The sequence below is a fragment of the Schistocerca nitens genome, chromosome 1 (genome assembly GCF_023898315.1).
Source record: "Schistocerca nitens isolate TAMUIC-IGC-003100 chromosome 1, iqSchNite1.1, whole genome shotgun sequence".
NCBI classification, from domain to species: Eukaryota; Metazoa; Arthropoda; class Insecta; order Orthoptera; family Acrididae; genus Schistocerca; species Schistocerca nitens.
The window spans coordinates 477434776-477462605 of record NC_064614.1 but is presented as its reverse complement, the minus strand read 5'-3'; the positions used below and the strand labels follow the sequence as shown (position 1 = coordinate 477462605).

General features: G+C 41.9%; 1 protein-coding gene across 2 annotated transcripts in view; it reads left to right on the top strand.

Moving 5' to 3' along the window:
* Positions 1-25720, top strand: part of LOC126252055 (glutamate-gated chloride channel-like) — a 135545-nt gene extending 109825 nt beyond the window's left edge. The window contains exons 9-10 of one of the 2 annotated variants that reach the window (XM_049952875.1): positions 16803-17236; positions 25383-25720. In XM_049952875.1, coding sequence (XP_049808832.1) covers positions 16803-17236; positions 25383-25589 — 641 coding nt within the window. In that variant the 3' untranslated portion in view covers positions 25590-25720. Of the gene's footprint in view, positions 1-16802; positions 17237-25379 lie in introns of both variants that reach the window. The other variant, XM_049952864.1, reaches the window with a different exon arrangement.
* Positions 25721-27830: the final 2110 nt, after the last annotated feature.

Here is a 27830-nt window from a genome sequence, read left to right as displayed (position 1 = left end):
TAGGACAGCGATATGCATATATACAGATGACAGTAGTATCACGTACACAGGTTATAAAAGGGCAGTGGACTGGCGGAGCTGTCACTGCACTCAGGTGATCCTTGTGAAAAGATTTCCGACGTCAGACTCTGAACACGGAAGGGTAGCTAGAACTAGACGGAAGGGCATTCCATTTCGGAAGTCGATAAGGAATTCAATAATCCGAGATCCATAGTGTGAAGAGTGTGCTGAAGATACAGAATTTCAGGCATTGCCTCTCACCACGAACAACGCTATACAGGGAGCATGGCTCAATATTTCTGCAGGGGTCTTCTAACGACTTGCTGAGCCCTTTGCACGTCGAGTTGCTGCACTACTCCAGGCAAAAGAAGGTCCGACACGATGCTGGGAGGTATCCCATGAATTTTGTCACCTCAGTGTAGCTAGGCCCTCCATCAACAGTAGTCCACTATCCTCTCGATTATGTATTCATATATTTTGTATTTCTCTTGCAATACGTTATTCCCTCCACCTCCCCTGCCACTATCGTTGGAGTTAGTTGAAATGGATGGGACATGTTCACTACCGCCTGATTTAGAGTGAAATGTGATCCTATTCAAGACCCCATTGACGGACAACGGTGGAATTTAATTTTGATATTGATTTGTTTGGTTCTTTATTAGTTTCGACCTCTTGACAACCATCTTGTGTGTACACATTACACAAAACACACGTTGAGATTAACTATATTAATTAAGACACAGGTTACGTAATGGCAAAGTGCATTTAAAAACAAATTTCTCTATAGCAACAGAATAATTGTTGCTAAAGTATCACATTACACTGTAAACACTGCAATCATAACCTTTCATTAACTGATGTTACAATATTTTCTATCTATGTATATCGTTAGTGTTATTATTTTGAACGTGCACTGTATGTATAAATTCGTTTTGTTCAGATATTTTTTCACTAGATCAAAGATGGCAACAACTCCTAATCGAAAGAAAGTGCTGATGGATACAAGGAAAGGTACATCTTCCGTTATCAGATTCTTCATTGTGTTTACCTGCGGAATTCTTTGTAGACGGCAAGTAAATAGCAAAGTGTTTGACACTGACAGTTGCTTCTTTCCACACTCATATTAAAAATGTGTTTCAGGCGGAAGAAGGGGGTAAAATGGCTTGGAAAATTCCAGTAGTTTAGCCTCATCCTTATTAAACTGGAGATGCTTCTTCTGCTGTTGTTGGTTTTTTGGAACCAAGGTTTCGATGGTATCTCATATCCGCTACGTAGTGACTGCCTTTTAATTCCAGTCTTAAGGCCAAAAGAAATTAGTGTGACGTTTTATGATGCTATGAAATTCTGTGTAGGATAATTTTATTTTTGAGTGTATCCCATATAATTTTGCTTACTCCGAAAATGAAACAATCCATTAGAAAATCAATGTCTGCAGAATCACGAAACACCTAAGAAATATTGAAAAGAGGAAAAGGACCAAACAATAAGCGAAAGACACATAGGATCCTGACAGCAACCATCGTCTTGCTCTTCAGGTCGTACCAACAGGAAAAAAGTAGAGAGCTAAGGGGAGAGACGCCACACATAACGCAAATGACGTTGTTGCATGTAGCTATGGTTGGTGAAAGGTTTAAATCCGCGAGACGGAAAACCAAATCAAACAGTATGGATACTCTATACACTAGGGAGGAAGTGAACCTGAACATCTAGATATAGACTGAAGCGGCAGAAAAACTGCTATTGGCATATGTATATAAATAAAGAGATATGTAAACAGGCATAATACGGCGCTGCGGTCTGCAACGCATTTATAAGACAACAAGTGTCTGGCGCAGTTGTCAGATCTGTTACTGCTGCTACAATGGCAGGATATCAAGATTTATTTGAGTTTGAACGTGGTGTTATAGTCGGCGCACGAGTGATGGGACACAATATCTCCGAGGTAGCGATGAAGTGGAGATTTTCCCGTACGATCATTTGACGAGTGTACCGTGAATATCAGGAATCCTGTAAAACATCGTATCTTCGACATCACTGCAGCCAGAAAGAGATCCTGCAAGAACGGGACCATCGACGACTGAACAGAATCGTTCAGCGTGACAGAAGATGAACGCTTCCGCAAATTGCAGCAGATTTCAATGCTGGGAACCCTCAACAACTGTCAGCGTGAGAACAATTCAACGAAACATCATTGATAGGGGATTTCGGAGCCGAAGGCCTACTCGTGTACCCCTGATGACTGCACGACACAAAGCTTTACGCCTCGCCTGGGCCCGTCAACACCGACATTGGACTGTTGATGGCTGGAAACATGTGGCCTGGTCGGACAAGTCTCGTTTCAAATTGTGTCGAGCGGATGGACGTGTACGTGTATGGAGACAACCTCATGAATCTATGGACCCTGCATGTCAGCAGGGGACTCTTCAAGTTGGTGGAGGTTCTGTAATGATGTGGGGCGTGTGCAGTTGGAGTGACACTGGATCCATGATACGTCTGGATACGACTCTGACAGGTGACACGTATGTAAGCATCCTGTCTGATCACTTGCGTCCATTCATGTCCATTTTCCTTTCCAAAGGACTTGGACAATTCAAACAGGACAATGCGACCCCCCAAAAATCCAGAATTGCTACAGAGTATAGCTCCAGGAACACTCTTTTGAGTTTAAACACTTCCACTGACCACCGAACAAGCCAGACTTGAATATTATTGAGCGTATCTAGGATGCCTTGCAACGTGCTGTTCAAAAGAGAACTCCACCCCCTAGCACTGTTAAGGATTTATGGACAGCCTTGCAAGATTCATGGTGTCAGTTCCATCCAGCACTACATCAGACATTAGTCGAGTCGATGCCACGTCGTGTTGCGGCACTCCTGCTTGCACGCGGGGTCCCTACACGATATTACGGAGGTGCACCAGTTTCTTTGGCTCTTCAGTGTAATTGGATAATGGTTTTGTAACGGATTTTCTTATTTGGATAACATCTTATTTTGCTATTTACAAACTGAGCTACGGAACATTATTTAACAGACAGCTTGGGGTTGAAGATAACCTAATTACTTTTTCGCTTTATGTGAGTAATGGACGGTCATCAGTTTGTTGTTGTTTATATGGTCTTCAGTCCGAAGACTGGTTTGATGCAGCTATCCATGCTACTCTATCTTGTGCAAGCTTCTTCGTCTTCGAATAATTACTGCAACCCACATCCTTCTGAATATGCTCATTGTATTCATCACTCAGGAGGACGTCGTTGTCAGGAGAAACAAAACTGGCGTTCTATGGATCGGAGTGTGGAATGTCAAATCACTTAATCGGGCAGGTACGTTGGAAAATTTTAAAAGGGAAATGGATAGGTTAAAGGTAGATATAGTGGGAATTAGTGAAATTCGATGGCAGGAGGAAAAGGACTTCTTGTCAGTTGAATACAGAGTTACAATATCAAATAGGGGTAATGCAATAGTAGGTTTAATAATCAATAAAAAAATAGGAAGACGGATAAGCTTCTATGAACAGCATAGTGAACGTATTATTATAGCCAAGATAGACATGAAGCCCCCACAGAAGTCCAATTCACATGCGAACTAGCTCCGCAAATGAGGAGCAGATTGAGGAAATGTATGATGAGTTAAAGAAATTATATAGATAGTTAAGGGAGACGAAAATTTAATAATCATGGGGGACTGGAATTCGACAATAGGAAAAGAAAGAGAAGGAAAATTAGTAGGTGAATACAGACTGGGGAAACGAATGAAAGACGAACTTGCCTGGTACTATTTTGCACAGAGCATAATTTAATCACAGCTAACATTTAGTTTAAGAATCGTGAAAGAAGGTGGTATACGTGGAAGAGACCTGGAGACGCCGGAAGGTTTCACATTGAATTATAATGGTAAGACAGAGATATCGAAACCAGGTTGTAAATTGTAAGATATTTCCAGGGGAAGATGTGGACTCTGACCACAATTTATTGGTTATGCAGATTAAAAGTGAATAAATGTAAAAAGGTGGGAATTTAAGGAGATGGGACCTGGATAAACTGAAAGAACTAGGTGTTGTATAGAGTTTTAGACGGAGCTTTAGGAAACTATTTACAGGAACAGGCGAAAGGAATACAGTAGAGGAAAAATGGGTAGCTTTAACAAATGAAGTAGTGGAGGCAGCAGAGGATCAAGTAGGGCTAGTAGAAATCCTTGGGTAACAAGTAGAAAAGGTGAAAATATAAAAATTCACTAAATGAAGCAGACGAAAGGGAATATAAACGTCTAAAAAATGAGATCGACAGGAAGTGAAAAATGGATTTGCAGGAATGGCTAGAGGAGAAATGTACGGATGTAGAAGCATATATCAGTAAGGGTAAGATAGAGGCTGCCTGCAGAAAAATTAAAGAGATCTTTGGAGAAGAGAGAACCACCTGTATGAATAACAAGAGCTCAGATGGAATATCAGTCCTATGCAAAGAAGGGAAAGCAGAAAGTTGGAAGGTTTGTATAGAGGATCTACACAGGGAGATGTACTTGAGGGCAATATTATGGAACTGGAAGCGGAAGTACATGAAGATGAGAAGGGAGATACGATACTGCGTGAAGAATTTGGCAAAGTACGGAAAGACTTGCGTCGAAACAAGGCCCCGGGAGTAGACAACATTTCGTTAGAGCTGCTAATAGTCTTGGGAGAGTCAGACATCTGGTGAGCAAGATGTATGAGACAGGCTAAATATCCTCAGACTTCAAGAAGAATATAATGATTCCAATTCCAAAGAAAGCAGGTGGTGACAAGCGTGAAAATTTCTGAACTATCAGCTTGATAAGTCACGGTTGCAATATAATAACACGAATCCTTTACAGAAGTATGGAAGAACTGATAGACGCCGACCTGGAGGAAGATCAGTTTGGATTCAGGGGAAATGTAGAAACACAGGAGGCAATACTGACCCTACGACTTCTCATAGAAGATAGGTTAAGGAAAGGCAAATCTTCGTTTACAGCATTTGTAGACTTAGAGAAAGTTTTTGGTAGTGTTGACTGGAATTCTCTCTTTCAAATTCTAAAGGTGGCAGGGGTAAAATACAGGGAACGAAAGGCTATTTACAATTTGTACAGGAACCCGTGGTCTAGGGATAGCGTCTTTGATTCATAATCAAAACGTCTTCGGTCCCGGGTTCGATCCCCGCCACTGCCTAAATTTTGATAAATAATCAGCATTGGCGGCCGAAGACTTCCGGCATAAGAAGTCAGCGTCAGTCTGCCAATGGCCTTGTCAAAGAGGGCGGAGGAGCGGATAGAGGTTCAGGGCACTCTCTTGTCCTAGGGGTGGGAAATTGCCCCTAAAGGCGGAAGAATCAGCAATGATCAACGACATGAGGATGCAGAAGGCAATGGAAACCACTGCATTAAAGACACGTAACGTGTATCCACAGGACATGTGGCACGTAATTGAAGAAGTGTCATGATATTGGCAAAAGATTCCGGAATAGTCCCCCATTCGGATCTCCGGGAGGGGACTGCCAAGTGGGAGGTTACCATGAAAAAAAGATTGAATAATCAACGAAAGGATAACGTTCTACGAGTCGGGGCGTGGAATGTCAGAAGCTTGAACGTGGTAGGGAAACTAGAAAATCTGAAATGGAAATGCAAAGGCTCAATCTAGATATACGAGGTAGGGGTCAGTGAAGTGAAGTGGAAGGAAGACAAGGATTTCTGGTCAGATGAGTATCGGGTAATATCAACAGCAGCAGAAAATGGTATAACAGGTGTAGGATTCGTTATGAATAGGAAGGTAGGGCAGAGGGTGTGTTACTGTGAACAGTTCAGTGACCGGGTTGTTCTAATCAGAATCGACAGCAGTCCAACACCGACAACAATAGTTCAGGTATACATGCCGACGTCGCAAGCTGAAGATGAACAGATAGAGAAAGTGTATGAGGATATTGAAAGGGTAATGCAGTATGTAAAGGGGGACGAAAATCTAATAGTTATGGGCGACTGGAATGCAATTGTAGGGGAAGAAATGTGAAGACATCGAAAAAGATATGATTGTCGGAGGGACAGACTCAGCATACAAGAAAGTCAAAACAACCTTTGGTGACATTAAAAGCAACGGTGGTAACCTTAAGAGTGCAACGGGAATTCCACTGTTAAATGCAGAGGAGAGAGCAGGTAGGTGGAAAGAATACATTGAAAGCCTCTATGAGGGTGAAGATTTGTCTGATGTGATAGAAGAAGAAACAGGAGTCGATTTAGAAGAGATAGGGGATCCAGTATTAGAATCGGAATTTAAAAGAGCTTTGGAGGACTTACGGTCAAATAAGGCAGAAGGGATAGATAACATTCCATCAGAATTTCTAAAATCGTTGGGGGAAGTGGCAACAAAACGACTATTCATGTTGGTGTGTAGAATATATGAGTCTGGCGATATACCATCTGACTTTCGGAAAAGCATCATCCACACAATTCCGAAGACGGCAAGAGCTGACAAGTGCGAGAATTATCGCACAATCAGCTTAACAGCTCATGCATCGAAGCTGCTTACAAGAATAATATACAGAAGAATGGAAAAGAAAATTGCGAATGCGCTAGGTGACGATCAGTTTGGCTTTAGGAAAAGTAAAGGGACGAGAGAGGCAATTCTGACGTTACGGCTAATAATGGAAGCAAGGCTAAAGAAAAATCAAGACACTTTCATAGGATTTGTCGACCTGGAAAAAGCGTTCGACAATATAAAATGGTGAAAGCTGTTCGAGATTCTGAAAAAAGTAGGGGTAAGCTATAGGGAGAGACGGGTCATATACAATATGTACAACAACCAAGAGGGAATAATAAGAGTGGACGATCAAGAACGAAGTGCTCGTATTAAGAAGGGTGTAAGACAAGGCTGTAGCCTTTCGCCCCTACTCTTAAATCTGTACATCGAGGAAGCAATGATGGAAATAAAAGAAAGGTACAAGAGTGGAATTAAAATACAAGGTGAAAGGATATCAATGATACGATTCGCTGATGACATTGCTATCCTGAGTGAAAGTGAAGAAGAATTAAATGATCTTCTGAACGGAATGAACAGTCTAATGAGTACACAGTATGGTTTGAGAGGAAATCGGAGAAAGACGAAGGTAACGAGAAGTAGTAGAAATGAGAACAGCGAGAAACTTAACATCAGGATTGATGGTCACGAAGTCAATGAAGTTAAGCAATTCTGCTACCTAGGCAGTAAAATAACCAATGACGGACGGAGCAAAGAGGACATCAAAAGCAGACTCGCTATAGCAAAAAAGGCATTTCTGGCCAAGAGAAGTCTACTAATATCAAATACCGGCCTTAATTTGAGGAAGAAATTTCTGAGGATGTACGTCAGGAGTACAGCATTGTATGGTAGTGAAACATGGACTGTGGGAAAACCGGAACAGAAGAGAATCGAAGCATTTGAAATGTGGTGCTATAGACGAATGTTGAAAATTAGGTGGACTGATAAGGTAAGGAATGAGGAGGCTCTACACAGAATCGGAGAGGAAAGGAATATGTGGAAAACACTGATAAGGAGAAGGGACAGGATGATAGGACATCTGCTAAGACATGAGGGAATGACTTCCATGGTACTAGAGGGAGCGGTAGAGGGCAAAAACTGTAGAGGAAGACAGAGATTGGAATAAGTCAAGCAAATAATTGAGGACGTAGGTTGCAAGTGCTACTCTGAGATGAAGAGGTTAGCACAGGAAAGGAATTCGTGGCGGGCCGCATCAAACCAGTCAGTAGACTGATGAAAAAAAAACAGACGACAGTTATAAAATCCGAGGGGCATGAAAGGGAAGCAGTGGTTGAGAAGAGAGTGAGGCAGGGTTGTGGCCTATCCCGGGTGTTGTTGAATCTGTATATTGAGCAAGCAGTAAAGGAAACAAAAGAAAAATTTGGAGTGGGAATTAAAATCCATGGAGAAGAAATAAAAACTTGGAGGTTTTCCGACGACATTGTAATTCTGTCAGATACAGCAAAAGGCTTGTAACAGCAGCTTAACGGAATGGACAGTGTCTTGAAAGGAGGATATAAGATGAACATCAACAAATGCAAATCGAGGATAATGGAATATAGTCGAATTAAATAAGATAATGCTGAGAGAATTAGATTAGGAAACGCGACACTTGAAATAGTAGATGAGTTTTAATACTTGGGATGCACGTTGGTAAAAGTAGGGAAGATGTGAAATGTAGACTGTCAATGGTAAGAAGAGTGTTTCTGACGAAGAAAAATTTGTAACATCGGGTATAGATTTAAGTGTCAGGATCCCTTTTGGAAAGTATTCGTATGGAGTGTATGGAAGTAAAACGAGGGCGACAAACAATTTAGACAAGAAGAAAATAGAAGCTTTTGAATTGTGGCTCTACAGAAGAATACTGAGGATTAGGTGGGTAGATCACGTAAACAATGAGTAGGTACTGAGTGAAGGTGGGGAGATGAGAAATTTGTGGCACAATCTGAATAGAAGAAGGAATCGGTCGGTAGGACACATTCTGAGGCATCAAGGGACCACCAATTTAGTACTGGAGGAAATCGTGGGGCGTAAAAATCGTAGAGGAAGAGCAAGATATGAATGCATGCAGAAAGCAGATCCAGAAGGATGTAGGTTGCTGTAGTTATTCGGCGGTGAAGAGACTTGCATGGGGTAGAGTAGCATGGATAGCTGCATCGAATCACAAAAACAACATACCATCTTCATACAGTTAAGGCTAACCGGCCATTGATCTTCTTCTGCGCGGATGCACACGTATTGCCCGAACTCTTATGGGTCTCGGTCAGATTGTCTGCCACGAGTAACGAGTGTAATGGGCAGGGGCACTACGAATGTAGTGTGTGGACATTAAGTTGGGAATGTGGGTCTCACGGGGAGCGTGCAAGGGATGAGTCCCTGTAGCCGCACTATCCTCTGTGGCCTCGGATGGTTAGAGCGTCTGCCATATAAGCAGGGGATCCCGGGTTCGAGTTCCGATAGGGGCACACATTTTCAACTGTCCTCCTTAATGTGTATCAACGCCTGTCGACAGCGTTGGGTCTTGATTTAATTATCATTTCAAAACAACATTCATCTCTTGATCTCTCTCTACAAATTCTACCTTCCACACTTCCATTCAATAGTAACTGATGATCCTTAATGGCTCAAAATGTGTCCTACCAACTGATCCCTCCTTCTAGTTAGGTTGTGCCACAAGTTTCTTTTCTCCCCAGTTCTGTTTAGTACCTCCTCATTAGTTACGTGATCTACCCACTTACTCATCAGCGTTCTTCTGTAGCAACACATTTCAGTGGCTTCCAATCTCTTCTTGTCTGAAATGGTTATCGTTCACGTTTCACTTCCATACACGGCTACAGTTTATACAAATACTTTCAATACTTTCAGAAGAGACTTTCTTACACTTGAATTTATATTCGATATTAACAATTTTCTCTTCTTCAGAAACACCTCTATTGCCATTCTGAGTCTTCATTTAATATCCTCTCTACTTCAGTCATAATCAGTTATTTTGCTGCCCAGTTAACAAAACTCGCCTACTACTACCCATATAGTAGAGCTGCACGCCATCGGGAAAAATTACGGCTGTGCTTTTCCCTTGCTTTCAGGCGTTCGCAGTTCCAACACAACGAGGCCGTTTTGGTTGATGCTAAAATGTCATATCAGTCAACAATCTAGACTATTGCCCCTGCAACTACTGAAGAGGCTGCTGCCCTCTTCAGGAGCCACACACTTGTCTGGTCTCTCAACAGATACCCTCCCGCTGCGGTTGCACCGGCTATCCGTATCGCTATCCGTATCGGCTATCCGTATCGCTGAGGCGCGCAAGACACCATACCAACGGAAAGATCCATGGTTCATGGGGTAGAACTCAGCTTTGAATTACTGCATATCCATAATTGTAACATACTGTTTCCATCGTAACAGTATATACCAGAAGATAGAATTACTTTATTCCGAAACCTATGGTAAACAATAAAACATTATTAGTTAAACCATTGTTGGGATTTTATTTATTTTGTGGGAAGTCGACCTGTACGGTTGCCTTTGTTCTGCGAAAAGAACTCATTTGAGAATAGTGTCTGATTCTGAAATATAAACGGAGGTGTCTTCTTTTAACCGATATATTCGTATTCAACATCTTCTGTACGAGCTTGATAGGAGAATATTTGCTAACCTCAGACCAATGATTTTCTCTATCGAGCTAAGTAGCTGTTTTCTTTCTGTTGTGAAATTTCAGATCCCCTGTATGAACTCTATTGTTTGCTAAGCCTTTCCTAATTCTGAGAAATATTTATTTGCTCTTTGTCATATACCTCACGTATATCCAAAACTCATCAATTAATGTTTCTTTTCGTTCACAACCTTTAAGTATGGTAATAAATTATCTATTTTTGCTTTTCTCTCCTGAAGTTAATTTGAGACCTTGGCAGATGTTTTCTTGACTCCAATCACCGTTAAAGCTTTTTCTTTATCATTATATTCAGCGTTTTCACTATATAGGATGATAGTGCTGTTGGTCAATAAGATTCAACAGTTGAAGGATTTGTTGGGCTTCAGTACAGGAATAATAACATGTGTGGTTCAACTTTTTATCTGGTTTTCCTGGACGATACTTTATTCACTATTTGCAATAAGAAAATGACGGCTTTCTAAGGTAAATAGCTGAACATTGGGTAGCGTATATTGTCAAAGACAGGAGTCGTACTGGAGTTCAATGAATGAATTGCTTTCTGTATTTCCTTTTCCGTAGAAAGAATTGAAAATGGTTCTTTACGTATTATTGTCTGATAGTAACTATGCTTTATCTGGCATAGCTGATGGCGCAATTTTATCTACAAAGTTTTTACCAAAATATGCCAAATTAACAGCTTTTGTAGTTGAACTCAGTTATTTACAGGGAAACTTTCAATTTCGTCGATATGTTCGTGCCGCATCTATTTCTAAGCGTGGTGCAGTGTGCCGTCCATGACGTCCTATTTCCTTTTTCCAAAATCTTCTTCACTTCGGCGTTAATACTTCCGTATTTCTAGTAATTATCTAACTTCTGATGATTCCTATACCACATTAATACAGGAGACGTCGAGCTATAGCTGTTGAGCATTCCACAGTCCCTCTAAGCTACGTAATACGTATTTCATGGTTGAACTGTACTCACCACAATGCATTTCTTTTAATTCTATTTTTGTTTGTTTCTGTATTTGCCCAGTAAATATTCAGACTGATTTTGAAAGCGACATGAGCCTACCATATAAGTTATAAAGTCTCAGTTGTTGTCAGGCAGAAGAAAAGTGGGGAAAAGTGTAACATTGATAATTGATCTTCTTAGTGACGAAGTAGTTGTTGTCGCTGAATAATTACTCAGTAGTTTTAGATTGCCAGCTGTGGCTCCTAATATTTGGGTTCTATGTGCATCGTCCATTTCACATCACCATGCATGACGGTGTGCGCTGAAGTCCTCGCTTGTTAATAATAGAAGGTACAATGGCGTGAAGAGATTGTGACATTAAAAAATGGAACATCGAGTCAGCAACGCTGCTTGCAAGACGCCAAGTTTGCTTGGTCTGATTTCTCGTTTCCCCAAACTACCATATGTCGTCGTACCCAACAAAGTGGTACATATTTCCCATGCTCTTCAAGAAGATAAAATGTATCTTATAATGACTGAATCATTTTCCAGGTGGATACATCTGCAGTAATGCTATTTGGGTATTATAAGGTGCTTAGGGAATCCGAGTAAATAAAAATTTTTGCTCTGATGACGCCTTATCTGTTTGGAAGCCTTTAGGTTACCTTGGGATGCTGCACTAAATATAATATATTCATTGAGAAGGCGAAGCATGAAGACATAGAGAATACGACTGAAAAGCGAAGAGGGTCTCCTAACTTCGAATCAGCCACATTCATCTCTAAAGAAAGCATTTCTTCCCATGGATCTTAAACAGTCTCGTTGGCCATGGTCCATTGTTGAAGTAGGAGCGACTTCAGACGTAGCCCAAGGAAGTTCGTTGTGACCCTTGTTGTTCATTTGCCACCTTAATGAAACAACAGAGAATATTAATAGTTAACTCGTAAATTTCTCAGATGATGGCGTTGTCTGTAATCAATTACTATGCGAAACACGGTGCTCAGATATTCAAAATGTAGGCAAAGATTAGTAACTTGCGTTACAAATTTAGAAATGTGAAATTGCGTCCTTCGAAAAACGAAGAAAAGTATTATCGTTCTACTACAATACCAATAAATAACAAGATAAGTGAGTCAGCTTATCCACGTTCCTGGCTGTAACAATTTACAGGTATAAAGGAAACAATAATCGGCTAGGTAAAGGAGGTGGCAAACTTTGGTACATAGGAAAGAGGCTGAGAAAATGCACTGAGCAAGGAGAAAAGCGCAACTCATACCAAATGGGATTAACAAAGGATATTGAGCGAAAACAAAGCAGGGCAACATGAGTGGTCACAAGTATGTTTGAATCACTAGAAAGCGCCAAGAAAACTCTGAATAAATATCAAGCGGCAGATGCTTAAAGACAAACGTAAACGCAGCCTACTTATAAAAGTTCCAACTGCTAATATTACAGGAGGTATCACAGAATGTACTGCAGCCTCCTACGTACCTCTCCCATATGGACCGTGAAGACCAGGCTACTCACAGCGGGCGCAGAGGCATTTAATCGGCTATTCCTTCCTCGCTTCGAACGAGAAGGACTCTTAATAAGTGGCACAATGGGAAGTTGCTCTGCCATACCCCGTGAGTCGAAAAAGTTTCGAGATTGAATTCATAAAACAATAGAGAAAGATTAGCATGGTGGTTTTAATGGTTCGGGTGTTCTATGTAAGTTCCCCCCTCCCACTTGAGTACACCGGACAGAATGTTCATATAACTACGTGAAATTGTGAAAGTGACAGGAAACTCCTCCGTTGGGAAATTATTTAGCTTGAGTGTCACATGGGGTCGTATGAATAAAACGGAGAATGTACTTTGTTTTCGGAATTTCGGAGAACATGCTGAGGTTCGCATGAGTAAAGCGAGACGGAGAATATACTCACTTCAGAATCTTGTTAGCTTGAGTAAAAGAGTGAGGGAAGTTGCTCATCGCGGAAAACATTCTCCGATATCATATCAGTAGAAGCAGAGAAGTTTCTTACAAACGGAGAGCATTCTTCGTTTTTTGAAATGAGCTCTGTAGTACACTTCTAGCTGAGTAAGTTCCGTTGTGGTTCAGTTTTATCGAGCTTTTGCTCGTGAAACTGGCAGAATTTATGTTGCTCGAAGAAATAAAATCATATATACACAGCTCAAAGAAATACAGAAAATAGTTACTGTAGAAGTTTATACAGGTTTAGCAACAGAAATACTATTTGGCTAGTGAACTTTCTTCCCGAAAATCATTAAAGAATCGCGGGTGATCTTTCAAAGAAGCTGAAATGAAAACATTTTCGTGCTATTCAGCAGACCCAGGTTTTCTGATTGGTGTGGGAGAAGACTGGTATGTACCAGACAACTGTGTCAATAACGTTTTCAGCTTTTCAGCATCATTTTTTCCCAAAGCTTCAGTCTTATATTTTGTTAAGTTCAGAATAAGTATGTGGATCAGAAAAATGAGGAACTAGTTGATTGCAAACCTAGCGATATGTTTCTCGTATTGAAACCGCACGGACGACTGCTTCAGTACTTGACATGTGTGCGGACCACTACGTGTAAGCTTTAACCAAAATTATCTCGTGTTAGAAAACTCTGATCGAGTTCCGGTTTGGAGTAGAAGGAAATGTGATATATGCTTACGGTTTCATTCGCATACTGTGTTCACCTGTCTTCAATAGCAGAAAAGATTCCCGTATATTTAAAATTCTGTAGCATCTTCAGAAAATGCATTTTCTAAATTGTCTAATTAATAAGTCGTAATAATTTGTTGAAGCACATAAAACTAAAATATAAACATAAAACAACTCTTACAGAACACATTGATGCCAGTTATATATTTGTACACTGAATAATTTGTATATTTAGCGAGCGGGATGAAATGTAAGATTACGCGTGTGTTCTGTGCCGTACATGGCAGACAACACATACCGAGAACCTTCTCAAGAAAAATGGGAGGTAGTTAGAAATAGAGAATATGCTGAGAACATTGTCAAAGAATGTTCTTTTGATCTGGGAATCTTCTCCAGAAGATGTTGTTTTTTGGGGGGGTTCCATATCTCAACAGGTAAAAACGGAAACCTTATCGGATCGCTTCATTGTCCATCCGTTCGACTGTTCAAAACCCTTTTTCTCAGGAAAGTTTTGACATATCAGATTTAAATTTACGTAACATAATAAGGTTGAAATGGCTCTGAGCACTATGGGACTTAACTTCTGAGGTCATCAGTCCCAGAGAACTTAGAACTACTTAAACCTAACTAACCTAAGAACATCACACACATCCATGTAACATTTTAAGGGCTGCTGTCACTTGGTGACGAAAAATGTGAACCTTGTAAGTCAATGCAGCCTAGAGATATGGCCATTATGTCACATAATTTGATACTCGCAAACTCAATTGTCAAAACATATAAGGTACTTGCTTTTGACGTATAAATACTGAAACTCGGCATAAGAAATGTTTCACTGTACAGATAAGGAAAAATCAGAAAATTGTTAATCTGTAATTATATCTTACAAAAAAAACATTTCTTTTGGCATTTGTTTTATTGAAATTAAAACGTTCTCGTAAGTCTGGGAATTCTTGGGACCGATATCTTGCCGGTATAAATGTCGATAACAGGAAAAAACAGTCGAGATCGTCGATATCAGAATGCATGAACTGCATGTATACATAATTAGGTTGATATAGAACTCCCGCTGCACGGGGTAGCCGAGCGGTCGAGGGGCCTTGCCACGGTTTGCACGGCTCCCCCCGTCGGAGGTTTGAGTCCACCCTTGGGCGTGGAAGTGTGTGCTGTCCTTAGCGTAAGTTATTTCCAGTTAGATTATGTAGTGTGTAAGCTTAGGGGCTGATGACCTCAGCAGTTTGGTTCCACAATACCTTACCACAAATTTTCAAATTTATATAGAAGTCCCTGTGCACGAGTCCTACTCGCACCTGGCCAATTTTTTTTTTCATACTACTCATTGCCTCGAATGTCGGTTCGATCACGAAAGTGTTTACCCTTCATGTCAATTTCTGCAGTTTGTCGTTTTTCGGTACGTTAGTATCGACAACACCAAGTCTCGTCACTCAGAATTGTCCTCGTTTTGGATTTCGAACAAGTCGCAGAAGGCGTCCATGCGTCGTTTTTTTTCGGGAGTGAAGCTGTGCCAAATTTTCTTTGCAAATACTTTTTCCATCTTCAAAATACATTGAAGAGCCAAAGTAACTAGTACATCTGTCTAATATCGATAGGGCCCCCGCGATCACGAAGAAGTGCCGGAACACGACGTGGGATGGACTCGATTAATGTCTGAAGTAGTGCTGGATGGAACAGACACCATGAATCCTGCAAGGCTGTCCATAAATCCGTAAGAGTACGTGGGGTTGGAGACCTCTTCTGAACAGCACGTTGCAGCGCATCCCAGATATGCTCAATAATGTTCATGTCTGGGAAGTTTGGTGGCCAGCGGAAGTGTTTAAACCCAGAAGAGTGTTCCTAGAGCCATTCTGTAGCAATACTGGACGTGTGGGGGGTCGCATTGTGCTGCTGGAATTGCGCAGGTCCGTCGAAAACCCCAATGGACGTGAATGGATGCAACTGATCAGACAGGATGCTTATGTACGTATCACTCGTCAAAGTCGTACCTAGACGTATCAGAGGTCCCATATCACTCCACCTGTACATGTCCAACACCACACAGAGCCTGCACCAGCTCTGCTGACATGCAAAGTCCATGGATTCATGAGGTTGTCTTCATGCCCGTACACGTCCATCCACTCGATACAATATGAGACAAGCCCCGTCCGAGCAGCAAATATGTTTCCACTCATCAACTGTCCAGTGACCGTGTTGACGGTCCCACGCGAGACGTAAAGCTTTGTATCGTGTAGTCATCAAGGATACACTAGTGGACCTTCGGCTCCGTAAGCCCATTTCGACGACGTTTCGTTGAATGGTTCATACGCTGACTCTTGTTCATGGCCCAGCACTGAAATCTGCAGGAAGGGTTGCACTTATGTCACGTTGAACGATTCTCTTCAGTCGTCGTTGGTCCCGTTCTTGCAGGATCTTTTTCCGGCCCCAGCGACGTCGGACATTTGATATTTTACCAGATTCCTGATATTCACGGCACGCTCGTGAATTGGTCGTACGGGAAAGTCCCCACTTCATCGCTACGTCGGAGGTGCTGTTTCCCATCGCTCGTGCGCCGACTAAAAGAAAACTTTCAGACTCATTTAAATGTTGATAATCTGCCACTGTAGCAGCAGTAACCGATATAACAACTGCGTCAGGCACTTGTTGTTTTATAAACGCGTTTCCTATCGCAGCGCTGTATTGTGCCTGTTTACGTATCTCTGTATTTGAATACGCATTCCAATGCCAGTTTCTATGGCGCTTCAGTGTATTATGCAGAATTAATTGAACTCTTCATTTAGAGATGTTGCTCCACTCCAAGTTGTGACACTAGCATGCTGACACATTACTTCACTGACTGGTGGAATCAGTTGTTTGCAGATTTTAGTTGAAGCTGTCACTCAGCGTTGAAGCTGCATATACGGCATGTATAAAATCAGTCTCGGACCTTTTTGGGCCGGCAGTGTACACTTTGCAGTAATTTACAGAACGTGGGTGGAAATGTGGATGAACTGATCGTCTCTCTCCATGTTGCAGGCGAGTACAGCTGCCTTAAAGTGGAACTGGTGTTTAAACGCGAGTTCCGCTACTACATGGTGCACATCTACATTCCGACTTTCATGCTGGTGATAGTGTCGTGGCTATCTTTCTGGCTGGATCAGAGGGCCATCACGGCACGGACGTGCCTGGTGGTCACCACGGTGCTCACCATCACCATCCAGACCTCGGGCGTCAGAGCGTCGCTGCCCGTCGTCAACTACGTCATGGCCGTCGAGGTGTGGCTCGGGATGTGCGTCGCGTTCGTGTTCGGCGCACTGCTGCAGCTCGCGCTCGTCAACTACCTGGCCCGCAGCGAGGCGCGCCGAGGCGCCGCCGAGCGGCACAGCCGCCTCGTCGGCCCGGAGCACTCCGCACAGCTGGAGGAGATCAGCGAGGCTCTCGTCGAGGACGGCAGCGCGGCCTTCGCCATGGTAAGCGCGCTGCCTGACAGCTTCTGACAAAGAAACGCTCCAAAATTACACCGAGGTCGCAGAAGACAAGTGATATTGTCGTGCACGTATACAGATGGCGGTAGTGTCGCGTGCACTAGGTATAAAAGGCAGTGCATTGGCGGACCTGTCATTTGTTCTCAGGCAATTCGTGTGAAATTGTTTCCGACGTGATTATAGCCACACGATGGGAATGAACAGACTCTGAACGTGGAATGGTAGTTGGAGCTAGACGCATGGGACATTCCATTTCGGAAATCGTTAGGGAATTCAGTATTACGAGATAAACAGCGTGAAGAGTGTGCCGGAAATACCAAATTTCTGACATTACCTCAGTGCCAGTGCTAACAGGCAAGCAACATTGCCTAGAATAAGTGCAGGAATCAATGTCGAACGTACGATGAACGGATCCGTTAGGACAGTGTGACAAAATTTGGCGTTAATAGCCTATGGCAGCAGACGACCGACCCGAGTGCCTCTGCTAACACCACGTCATAGTCTGCAGTGCCTCGCGACCATATTGGTTGGATGTGGCCTGGTCAGACGAGTCCAGATTTCAGTTGGTAAGAGCTGATGGTAGCGTTCGTTCACTAGAAATGCTTATGTCCGACATCTTGGAGACCATCTGCAGCCACTCATTGACTTCGCGTTCCCAAACACAGCTGTTCGCGATTGTTTTGAAGAACATTCTGGACAATTTGAGCAAATGATTTGGCCACCCATATCTCCGGACATGAATTCCATCATATATTTATATGACATAATCGAAACATCAGTTCGTGCAAAACGTCCTGAAGCAGCAACACTTTCGCAATTTATGAACGGCGACAGAGGCAACATTTCTCAATAGTTCTGCAGGGGACTTTCAGCGGCTTGTTCAGTGCATGACACGCCGAGCTATTGCACTACACCGAGCAATAGGAGGTCCGCCTCGATATTACCAAGTATTCCAATGACTTATCACCTCAGTATATTCTTAGATACAGATATGTGGTCGATATTATTTGCCTGATACATTAAGTAGCAGCCGGCCGTGGTGGCCAAGCGGTTAAAGGCGCTACAGTCTGGAACCGCGCGACCGCTACGGGCGCAGGTTCGAATCCTGCCTCGGGCATGGCTGTGTGTGGTGTCCTTAGGTTAGTTAGGTTTAAGTAGTTCTAAGTTCTAGGGGACTGATGACCTTAGAAGTTGAGTCCCATAGTGCTCAGAGCCATTTGAGCCATTAAGTAGCAGAGAAAAAGATAACACACCACGCGTGCACACACAAACACATACACACACACACACACACACACACACACACACACAAACACACACACACACACACACACACACACACACATACACACACACACACGTGCCCGCTCTCACACACACGCTCACACACACTGAAAATATTCGTGGACAAAACAAAAAAATTCTTACTACATTTGCTCACGGGCATCGTGAAAGTGAACACGTAGCACTGTCTACCCGTTCCCAGGAACCCGCTGACAGACGCGAAGAGATATCCAGATGCAATGAAAGCAAGCTCCTGGAGACACTGTCTAATACTCGCATAGTATAACGGATGTTTTCCCTCACCTATGCCATGGTGGCTTGTTGTTTCATCCTCTTGGTCGACGCAGAGGCTATATAATGAGAAATGTCTGTATAGTTTGCCGGTCTAGACATGTGAGCAAAAATGCGAGAGCGCGCAACAGTTTGTTTCTCTAGCGGAGACAGCTGCTTGTCATCTTCAGATGCTTACTATGGATTGCTATGAGTAGCCCTTTGTCTCCCATAGTAGCTAACCTTTTTACGGAAGACTTAAAGGAAAAAACACCTCAGCGGCGTAGAAACCTAAATGTTTCTCGAGATACGTTGACTTCACCTTTGTAGTTTGGCCACACAGAGCAACAACGTTTCCTGCATTTCTGGAACACCTTAACTCCTTCCATCCGAGCATTTGCTTCAATATGGAAGTAGAAATAAATGGAAGTAGAAATAAAGGGAAACCTCCAGTTCTTATGTGTCTTAGTCCGCGGAAAAGAAGACGATTCCTTGGATCACAGTGTGTTTCGTAAACCACACTGACCTATATCTACGAGCTACGAGCTGCCATCACCCATCTCAACGCAGTGGCGTATGACGGACTCTCGTTCATAGGGCTAGAGTTATCTCAGATGCAGCGAGCTTATCAGCAGAGCGTAGCCATATTTGGTCTGTTTTTGTACAAAACGGTTACCCTGATAAACAGATCCGTATTGCTTTTCAACCTACATGCACTAAATCTAAAGAACAGCTAGAAGAAACGCAGAACTCGACGAGGATGGTTTTTATATCCTCTGTTGGTGGCGTGTCCTTTAAGATTGGTAGCCTGTTCAAGAAACATCAAATAAAATGCGTCTTCCGGCCTCCAGCGCGATTGCAAGCTATGCTGGGTTCCGTTAAAGACAACCTAGGTCTAAGGAGACCAGGGATATATAAAACCCCGTGCCAGTTTGGGAAATCGTATACTGGCCGGACGGGTCGCACTGTTAAGGATAGGTGAGCTGAACAGAGACGTCACACCAGATTGGGTCAGCCAGAAAAGTCTGCTGTTCTTGAACACTGTCTTGAGACGGAACACAGCACGAATTACCGACACACAAATATCCTTTCGTACACTTCCAGGTACTGGAAGAAGCATTCGTAATACGTATAAGTAATGTCCTGGTTTATAGAGATACAGGATTTCAACTCAGCAAGGCACTGAAACCAGCACTGGCGATATTAAGGCATCATCGAACGCAGATGAAAAAATTCGAGTCAACACAGACGGAGAATCGGAGTCCGCACATTTAAATTGGACGCCAAGAGTCTGCCCTTTCTCTCCCATAGTAGCTAACCTTTTCACGGAAGACTTTGAGGAAAAAACGCTTCAGCGGCAGCGTATTTCCCACGTCGCGCATGCGAAGACCATGGCCTGTTTCTTCCGGCTGGGGCACTGGATGTCGCCGTGCTCGATGATTCGTCTCCGATGACGTTACAGCCCAACCCCTTGGCGCCTGCTCTTTTTCACCGAGTTCAGGGTATATACTGGCCACTGCAGCGACACCTCAGTAAGCATCTGAAGATAACGGGGAGCTTATTCAACATTATCCGACACGACGGCTGTGAACCAATGAAACAATTATTACGTCGACAAAGGCTCAAACAGTACTGAGATAACGCTAATCACAAATTCGATATTTACAGTGAAACAGGTTCAGTTAAATCATATTAGCACACTTCTAACCACCTACAAGAGCATTGACTTTTGGGCGCGTCAGGTCTGAAGGTGGCTCTGCACAAAGACATAAAGCGAAAGCGATAGGAAAGCATGGAGGAGATAAGTTTTGCTTGTATATGGTGGCAGAAAAGGGCAATATACCGTCCATATTGCCAAGTCTTACAAGGTTTCACTGCGGATGACCATGAATTAAACCGCGTCCCCACTGAAGTACCACCACGTCGCTGCTGTTGCAATCCAGCGCTATCCTCAGCAAGGCGCCCGAAGGCAGACTAAATCTCATTGGCTGCAGGGGGTCATATAAGGAAGTACACACGGTTGATAAAATGTGGGGAACCTTCCGATGTGACATGCAGTTCAAGCGCTTGAATAGAGCCAATAAATTTCCGCTTAATAGATAAAACTGTGAAAAAGAGACAGAAACAGTATAACTTACAGTTAAAACAATTTATATAAGACCCAAGTAGTACAGAGACTTATTAATGGAATCAAGACGCAATTACAGCAAAAAACTTAAAGGTAATATTACCACGACCAAATATAAATAATACAGACACTACTGCATACCTTAAGCACAGAGGATAAGAAACATTGACAACAACGGTAGTTAAAGTAAATTCAGCACGATAATATTCACACACATATAAACTCATAGAACAGTAAACATATTGAAAAAAAGAGATTCACTCGAAGCATTCAGAAAAAGAAATACACTCCCCTCACACTTTCAACCAGTAACATCAAAACCTAATACCGAGGACCAACTAGGTATATATCGCTTGCATAGTCAAAATTGCAGATCTGTGAACGTAGAGATGACAAGTAGGAATTCCAAAACGCTGTTTACGGAATATATCCTAATCTCTTCTCTGAAAGTGCTAACAATTTTAGTTGATGATTTTATCAGGGTCTAAAACAGTAGTCATAACGGTGTGCTTAACAAAGTGCATACGATAAATTCTACACAATGCAGCGACTGAAAGAAGATGAAAGCCTTCCACAAACGTTCAGAGAACACAGATTTGCAAAACGTGGAAAGAACAGCTCTTGGGATGCTGTTCCTATCGTCTTTCTGCCCTGTCATACGCATCTTTTTTTATTACAAACTGCGAAAAAGCACAACAACTGCATTTCATTGATTCATTGACTGTAAGCATTTTCATAAATGCACATGCTTTTGTCTATGGGCAATGCAGAATTTTTCTTTGACCCTGAATTGCAAAATAAAAAAGTTTCTCTTTCATAAATTGCATTGCATCTCAGTCGCGATCTATGAAGGGAGAAGTAACGAGCAAAATAAAATATGCCAAAGGAAAGTGTATGTAGGTACTCGTTTTCAATGACGTCATCAAGATGGAGGATGATGGGAAGTTCAGAAATGAAAAATGGTGGGAAATTAAAAAATTAGAAGGTGAATGTGGGGAAATTAAAAAAATATATTAAGATGGTGAAGGATAGGAAATATAAAAATGCAAGATGGTAGATGGCAGTAAATGTAAAGAAATTGCTGAAGTGTGTATATTGTACTTTGCCAAAGTAATTTACAGAGTGCTTGAAAGTATCCGAATACTCTGAATTTTTTGTGTCTATTCAAAAGTATTTACCTAAAGTTACGTAAAGTAGCACTAGTGTACGTTCATAACTCGATTTCTGTCATAAGGCGTCAAATCAAGTGTTTTCCACGCCTAAATTGTTCTATGAAGCCTGCCAAGCTTCACAAGGCAAGAAGGCAGGCGTTGGCAACACTGAACATTTTGCTTGTCCCGACAGTCTAGTCTTGCCGACATAGAATGCATTTGACTCTCAGCTCGGTGTAATATGACGACCATGCAGCATTGCAAAACACATATAAGCACTATTACTGATCCAACTTACAGCTTGAATTGCACTTGTTGACTAGTGTTAACAAAGTAAACAATGTTATTCTCACGTCAAAACTCGTCTCTCACTATTCAGCAATACTCGTAATTTTACACATATTCCGCTCATTTAGCTTACTACTGAAAAGAACAAGCAATGTTGACTACTAAAGTCTCGGATAATGGAGTTTTCGGTCCTGTATTATTGCATTAGTTTTTGATGCAACAATGTTCAATCGTGACTTTATTACAGTGACTGTAATCATTTTCGAAAAATGTCTCTCGTACTTACCTTGCAAACATTAGATATATGAAATCAAGCTCAGAATCATTTTTGACGTTAAGGTGAGCTGTAGAAACACAGGTAAAAGTATACCGAAGTTTAAGAAATTTAAAAACGCTCTTGTTAATGGTATACCAAATAAGCAAACATTTAATTTTTTTACATTTATGTTTCTAGAGCAGTATGTAATTTAATTACATTTGTGGTATTTCAAAATATTTTACACAGTGATGAAAATATCCAAACACTAAGAATATTTTTTTGCACCATACTCGAAAGTATTTAGCGAAAAGTTAGGTAGAATGTGTAACTTGCAGTATTTCGAAGTACTTTACAAAGTGCTCAGAAGTAGCTGAAAGCCCTTAATTTCTTGTGTCATATTCGAAAGTATTAACGTAAAGTAGCACTTGAACACGCCCTTAGTCAGATTTCCCGTTTAAGGCACAACATAACCTCAATTAATTATTTCCCACATCTAAATTGTTCAATGATGCTTATTAAGTGTCACAAGTGACCTAACTCGCTCACTGAGCGTTTTGCGTGTTCCGACAGGTCTTCTCCTTCTACGGTTAAACAGCAGAAGCTACGTTTCATCAGCAGAGAAGTTAGATCAGCAGTAGTGCTCATGTGTGTTTCGCAATGCGGCGTAGTGTGAAGTTACACCGAGCTGAGAGTCCAATGTATTGCACTGTCAGCAAGAAAAGACTTGTCGGAATAGGCAAAACGCTCAGTGAGTCAGTTTGGCCTAGTGATGCCAGCCTACACACTTTGTGCCACTTGATAAGCATCACTGAACAATTTTGATGTGCGAAATAATTGTTGTGCCTTGAACGGGAAATCGAACTACGTATGTATGCAAGTGCTGCTTTATGTTAATACATTCGAATATGAAACAAAAAATTCAGGGCACTGAGACACTTCTGAGCACTTTGTAAAGTACTTCGAAATACTGCAAGGTACATACTTTACCTAACTTTCTGATAAATACTTTCGAATGTGGTGCTAAATATATTCAGATCCTTTCGATACCTTTGAGCACTGTACACCGCACTTTAAAACACCCCAGTTTTAACCCTTTACGTAATATTTTGGATGAATAGTTCTAACTACAAAGTACAGAAAAAGTTCTCACTGTTCTAATAGCTTTGAGAATTTTGTAAAGTATCATGTGTATGTGTGTGTGTGTGTGTGTGTGTGTGTGTGTGTGTGTGTGTGTGTGTGTGTGGTTATATAGTTTTAGCACTGCAGGAAACTGGTGTGTGATTACGACAATTATTTTGATAGGTAACCGAATACTATCGCTTTGCACTGTGGTTGGCTCAAAAATATTTCCCGCCGTGTTACATATTTTTTAACGTTTATACTGCCTTGGATTATTAAATCTCCTGTCCACCACCATCCTGCATACTTTTTAAATTTCTGGTCATAGGCCATCTTTAATTTTTAAATTTGCTGCAATACACCATGTTAAGTTTCTAAATTTATCGCCGTCTTCCATCTTTAAGGTTAATATTTGGAGACGGGTTGTAGTCGGCTGTCTGTCTAATGGAGCAGCAACTCATGTACGCTAATTTGTACTGCCGGCACGGTGCGTAGTAACACTAGCGAGACAACAATACTAGGGCCAAATCCAAAGTCACCGTCTGATCCTGGGCAGCGCTATTCTCTTTTACGGCCTGATGTCAATCTGAACTCACAAATACTACACATGTTTCCAGTTTTGGTGGTTTGGAGTACTACATCAAAGTACTCTCTGGTTTATCGAGTGAAAAGGTTTCAATTTGTTTACATTTTGACGGCATAAGCCACATCCAATATAAGTAATCGAAAAACACCAGCCTTCATATCTCTGTCACTACTAGGTTTTGGCTCTATATGAGTGATATTCTCACAAAAATTTCGTCGGTTCTTACAATTTATTTGTAGCAGCTGCAGCGACATAAACAATGCAAGAGATTTTGAAACTAACTAACCAATCCTGTTCAAACCTGAGACTTTGCTGCAGTCATACAGGTGAATTAACAACGTTACAGCATGGTTCAAGATAGATTATATAATTTCAGACATTCTTGTGAGCATTGCGGATTCTCTGGAACAACAGTTTTTCAATAAGTTTAATTTATTTTAAGCAAATACTAGGTAATAATATTGTGTTCATACATGTCTAACTGCATAGTCACTACCACTAGCACACATGATGCCCAGAGGATGTATCATAATGTATCAAGCATAATTCGAAATACTAAGTTCATATCAGCTGACTACAGTCAACTCTAATTTCAACTTTACTCTATACAGCTAAACCCCTAGACGAGATCTCGGTTTATAATTTCATTTTTTATGTTATACAGTGTGATTCCGCTGTCCCTACCAATTGGTTTTATGCAACCTGCAACACTTCCAAAAACCAAGTGTGTAAGCTTCATATACTCTCGCTCGTTATGCGGAAACAATTCGTCCTACAGGAAAAATGAACAGGACCTTTTTGTAGGAAATTAAACTTTATTTTATTTTGTAGTGGGATATGTGTTCGCTGGAGGCCAAGGTTAAAATGTCCTGTTTATTTTTTCTGTGGCACTAACAGTTTGCGCGAGAGAATATGAAAGTCTCCCGCATGGCTTTTGAAGTCGTTGCGTGTTGCGTAAAACTCACAGGGGCAGCTGAATATGGTACTGAATGACACGAGCGACTGCTGTGGTTGGAAGTGATGGGCTGCGGCGCTTGTTGCAGAAGCTGTTGGAGGAGCAGTCCAACAGCCCCACGGCTGAGAAGGAGGCGGCGGCCCAGGGCGGAAAGTGTTCGCCGCGTCAGTGGTGGCGCGCCTGGATGGCCAGCTTCCCCACGGGCTCGCAGCGAGCCGACGCCGCATCGCGCGTGCTCTTCCCTCTGGCCTTCTCCCTGTTCTGCCTCGTCTACTGGTGCGTCAACGCCTCCGGATAACAGCAACACCAGTTTCTCGGCAGTGTCCTACGCTGGTAGTGGAAGTAACCCTCCACACATATTTGCAGATGCACAAGCATTTGTACCTATTATAGAATGAAAAATAAGTATTAAAGTACTGTATAATTCTCTGTTCATCATTACTCTTACTGTATCGACATTACTGTTCCACGGAAATTTCGTTATACGAGGTTTGTCCGGAAAATACGTATAAAAGTTGAATAATAACTTTATTTTACAATTATTCAGGTATTACAATATGGTCTCCTTCAAAGTACTCGCCCTGAGACGCGATACACTTCTGACAACGTCGTTTCCACTGTTGATAATATTGCTGAAAGTCTTCAGTTGTGATGTTCAGTTGCCGTGTCGTTTCCGCCTTGATGGATTCCACAACTCCCAAGCGCCGCCTCCGAAGCACCATTTTGCATTTCTGGAACATGAAGAAGTTACACGGGGCTAAATCGGGTGAATAAGGCAGGTGGTCGGTCACGGTGATTGAGCTTCGGGCCAAAAACTCGCGCACAACGAGCGACGTGTGAGCGAGCGCATTGTCGTGATGAAGGATCCACCTGCCCCCTTTTGCCAACTCCGGTCCAACTCGGGCCACACGAGCTCTGAGACGTGTCAGAACTTCAACGTAAAAATTTCCGTTCATTCTCTGGCCGGGAGGGACAAATTCCTTGTGAACAATGCCCCTAGAATCAAAGACAACAATCAACATAGTCTTCACATTGGACCTTGATTTTCGCGACTTTTTTGTTCTCGGTTCTCCTGCTAGTTTCCATTCCTTGCTTTGAGATTTGAGCTCCACATCGAATTCGTAAAACCAGGACTTGTCTCCAGTGATGACTCCGTTGAGAAAGTCCCCTCGTTCCTCTGCTTCCAACCAATCCTCACGGCACTGAACCCTCTTTGCTTTCTGTTCTGGCGTCAAGAGCTTCGGTACGATTTTTGCACACATTTTCTTCATTTCAAGTTTTTGTGTCAGGATTTCGTGAACGATTGTTTTGGTGATTGACAGCTCGTCAGCAATCATTCTGACTGTCAATCTACGGTCTTTAAGAACACAAGCCAGAATTCGTTCAACATTTGCATCGGAACTCGATGTCGACGGGTGTCCTAAGCGAGGGTCATCGTTCACTTCTTCTCGGCCATCCCGGAACGTTTTTAACCACTTGTTCACGGTTGGTTCCTTCAGAGAATTGTCTCCGTAAACCTGTTTCAAACACTCAAAAATCTCACGTCCATTCTTGCCTAGCTTTGCAAGAAACTTGATGTTGACTCGCTGTTCCTCAATCAGAGAGAGTTGCATGCCGACGGCAGGTGAAAGAGGGTAACTGTCAACAAGCTGCCGCACACTCCCACCTTCAAGCAGAGTGCTCTGACTCGAACTGAGCGTTGATGGGATTGATTACAGCAGCAGTCCCACCTGGCGGTGACTGCAACTTGTAACATTAAGACATTATTCAACTTTGATACGTATTTTCCGGACAAACCTCGTATGTAATGCCAATGAATGTATATGGATATAAAACTACGCCTCCGGATAGCTGCAACACCAGTTACTCGGCAGTGTCCTACGCTGGTAGTAGAAGTAAACGACACACATATTTACAGATGCACAAGCCTTTGTACCTATTATAGAATGAAAAATAAGTATTAAAGTACTGTATAATTCTCTACTCATCATTACTCTTACTGTATAGACATTACTGTTCTACGGCAATTTTGTTATATGTAATGCCAATGAATGTATATGGTTATAAAACTACTGATTTACAAGATTCGATATACCAGGACGAAGACATTAAGAGAACGAAGATGTGTGATTGAACGTATCTGGTCCAGAAATTTGACTTTCTTTCCAGCGAACTGATATTTTGGCCCGAATTCAAATGTAAATCTGCAGCACTAACTATCTGTACTAAAGTGCCTGTGTCAAACTCCCAAATTTCTCCATCAGATAGTGCTGCCATATGTAAAGAAATATTGAAATGTAGAAGTACGAGGTTAAATTGTAAAAAGATGTTACGGGAGATCTTTGATTTCAAATCTATTTTTATCTGTAGATGGTATGTTGAAGGTGACCGTGGCTGAACAGTAAAATAAGATAACTACGAAGGAACTCTTAACCACTAAATTTACGTGATATTAAATTCAAATCAGTGTTCATTCACATTGTCAATTCTAAATTGAGACTACTCTTCTTAAAATGGTTGCAGTACATTTATGCATATG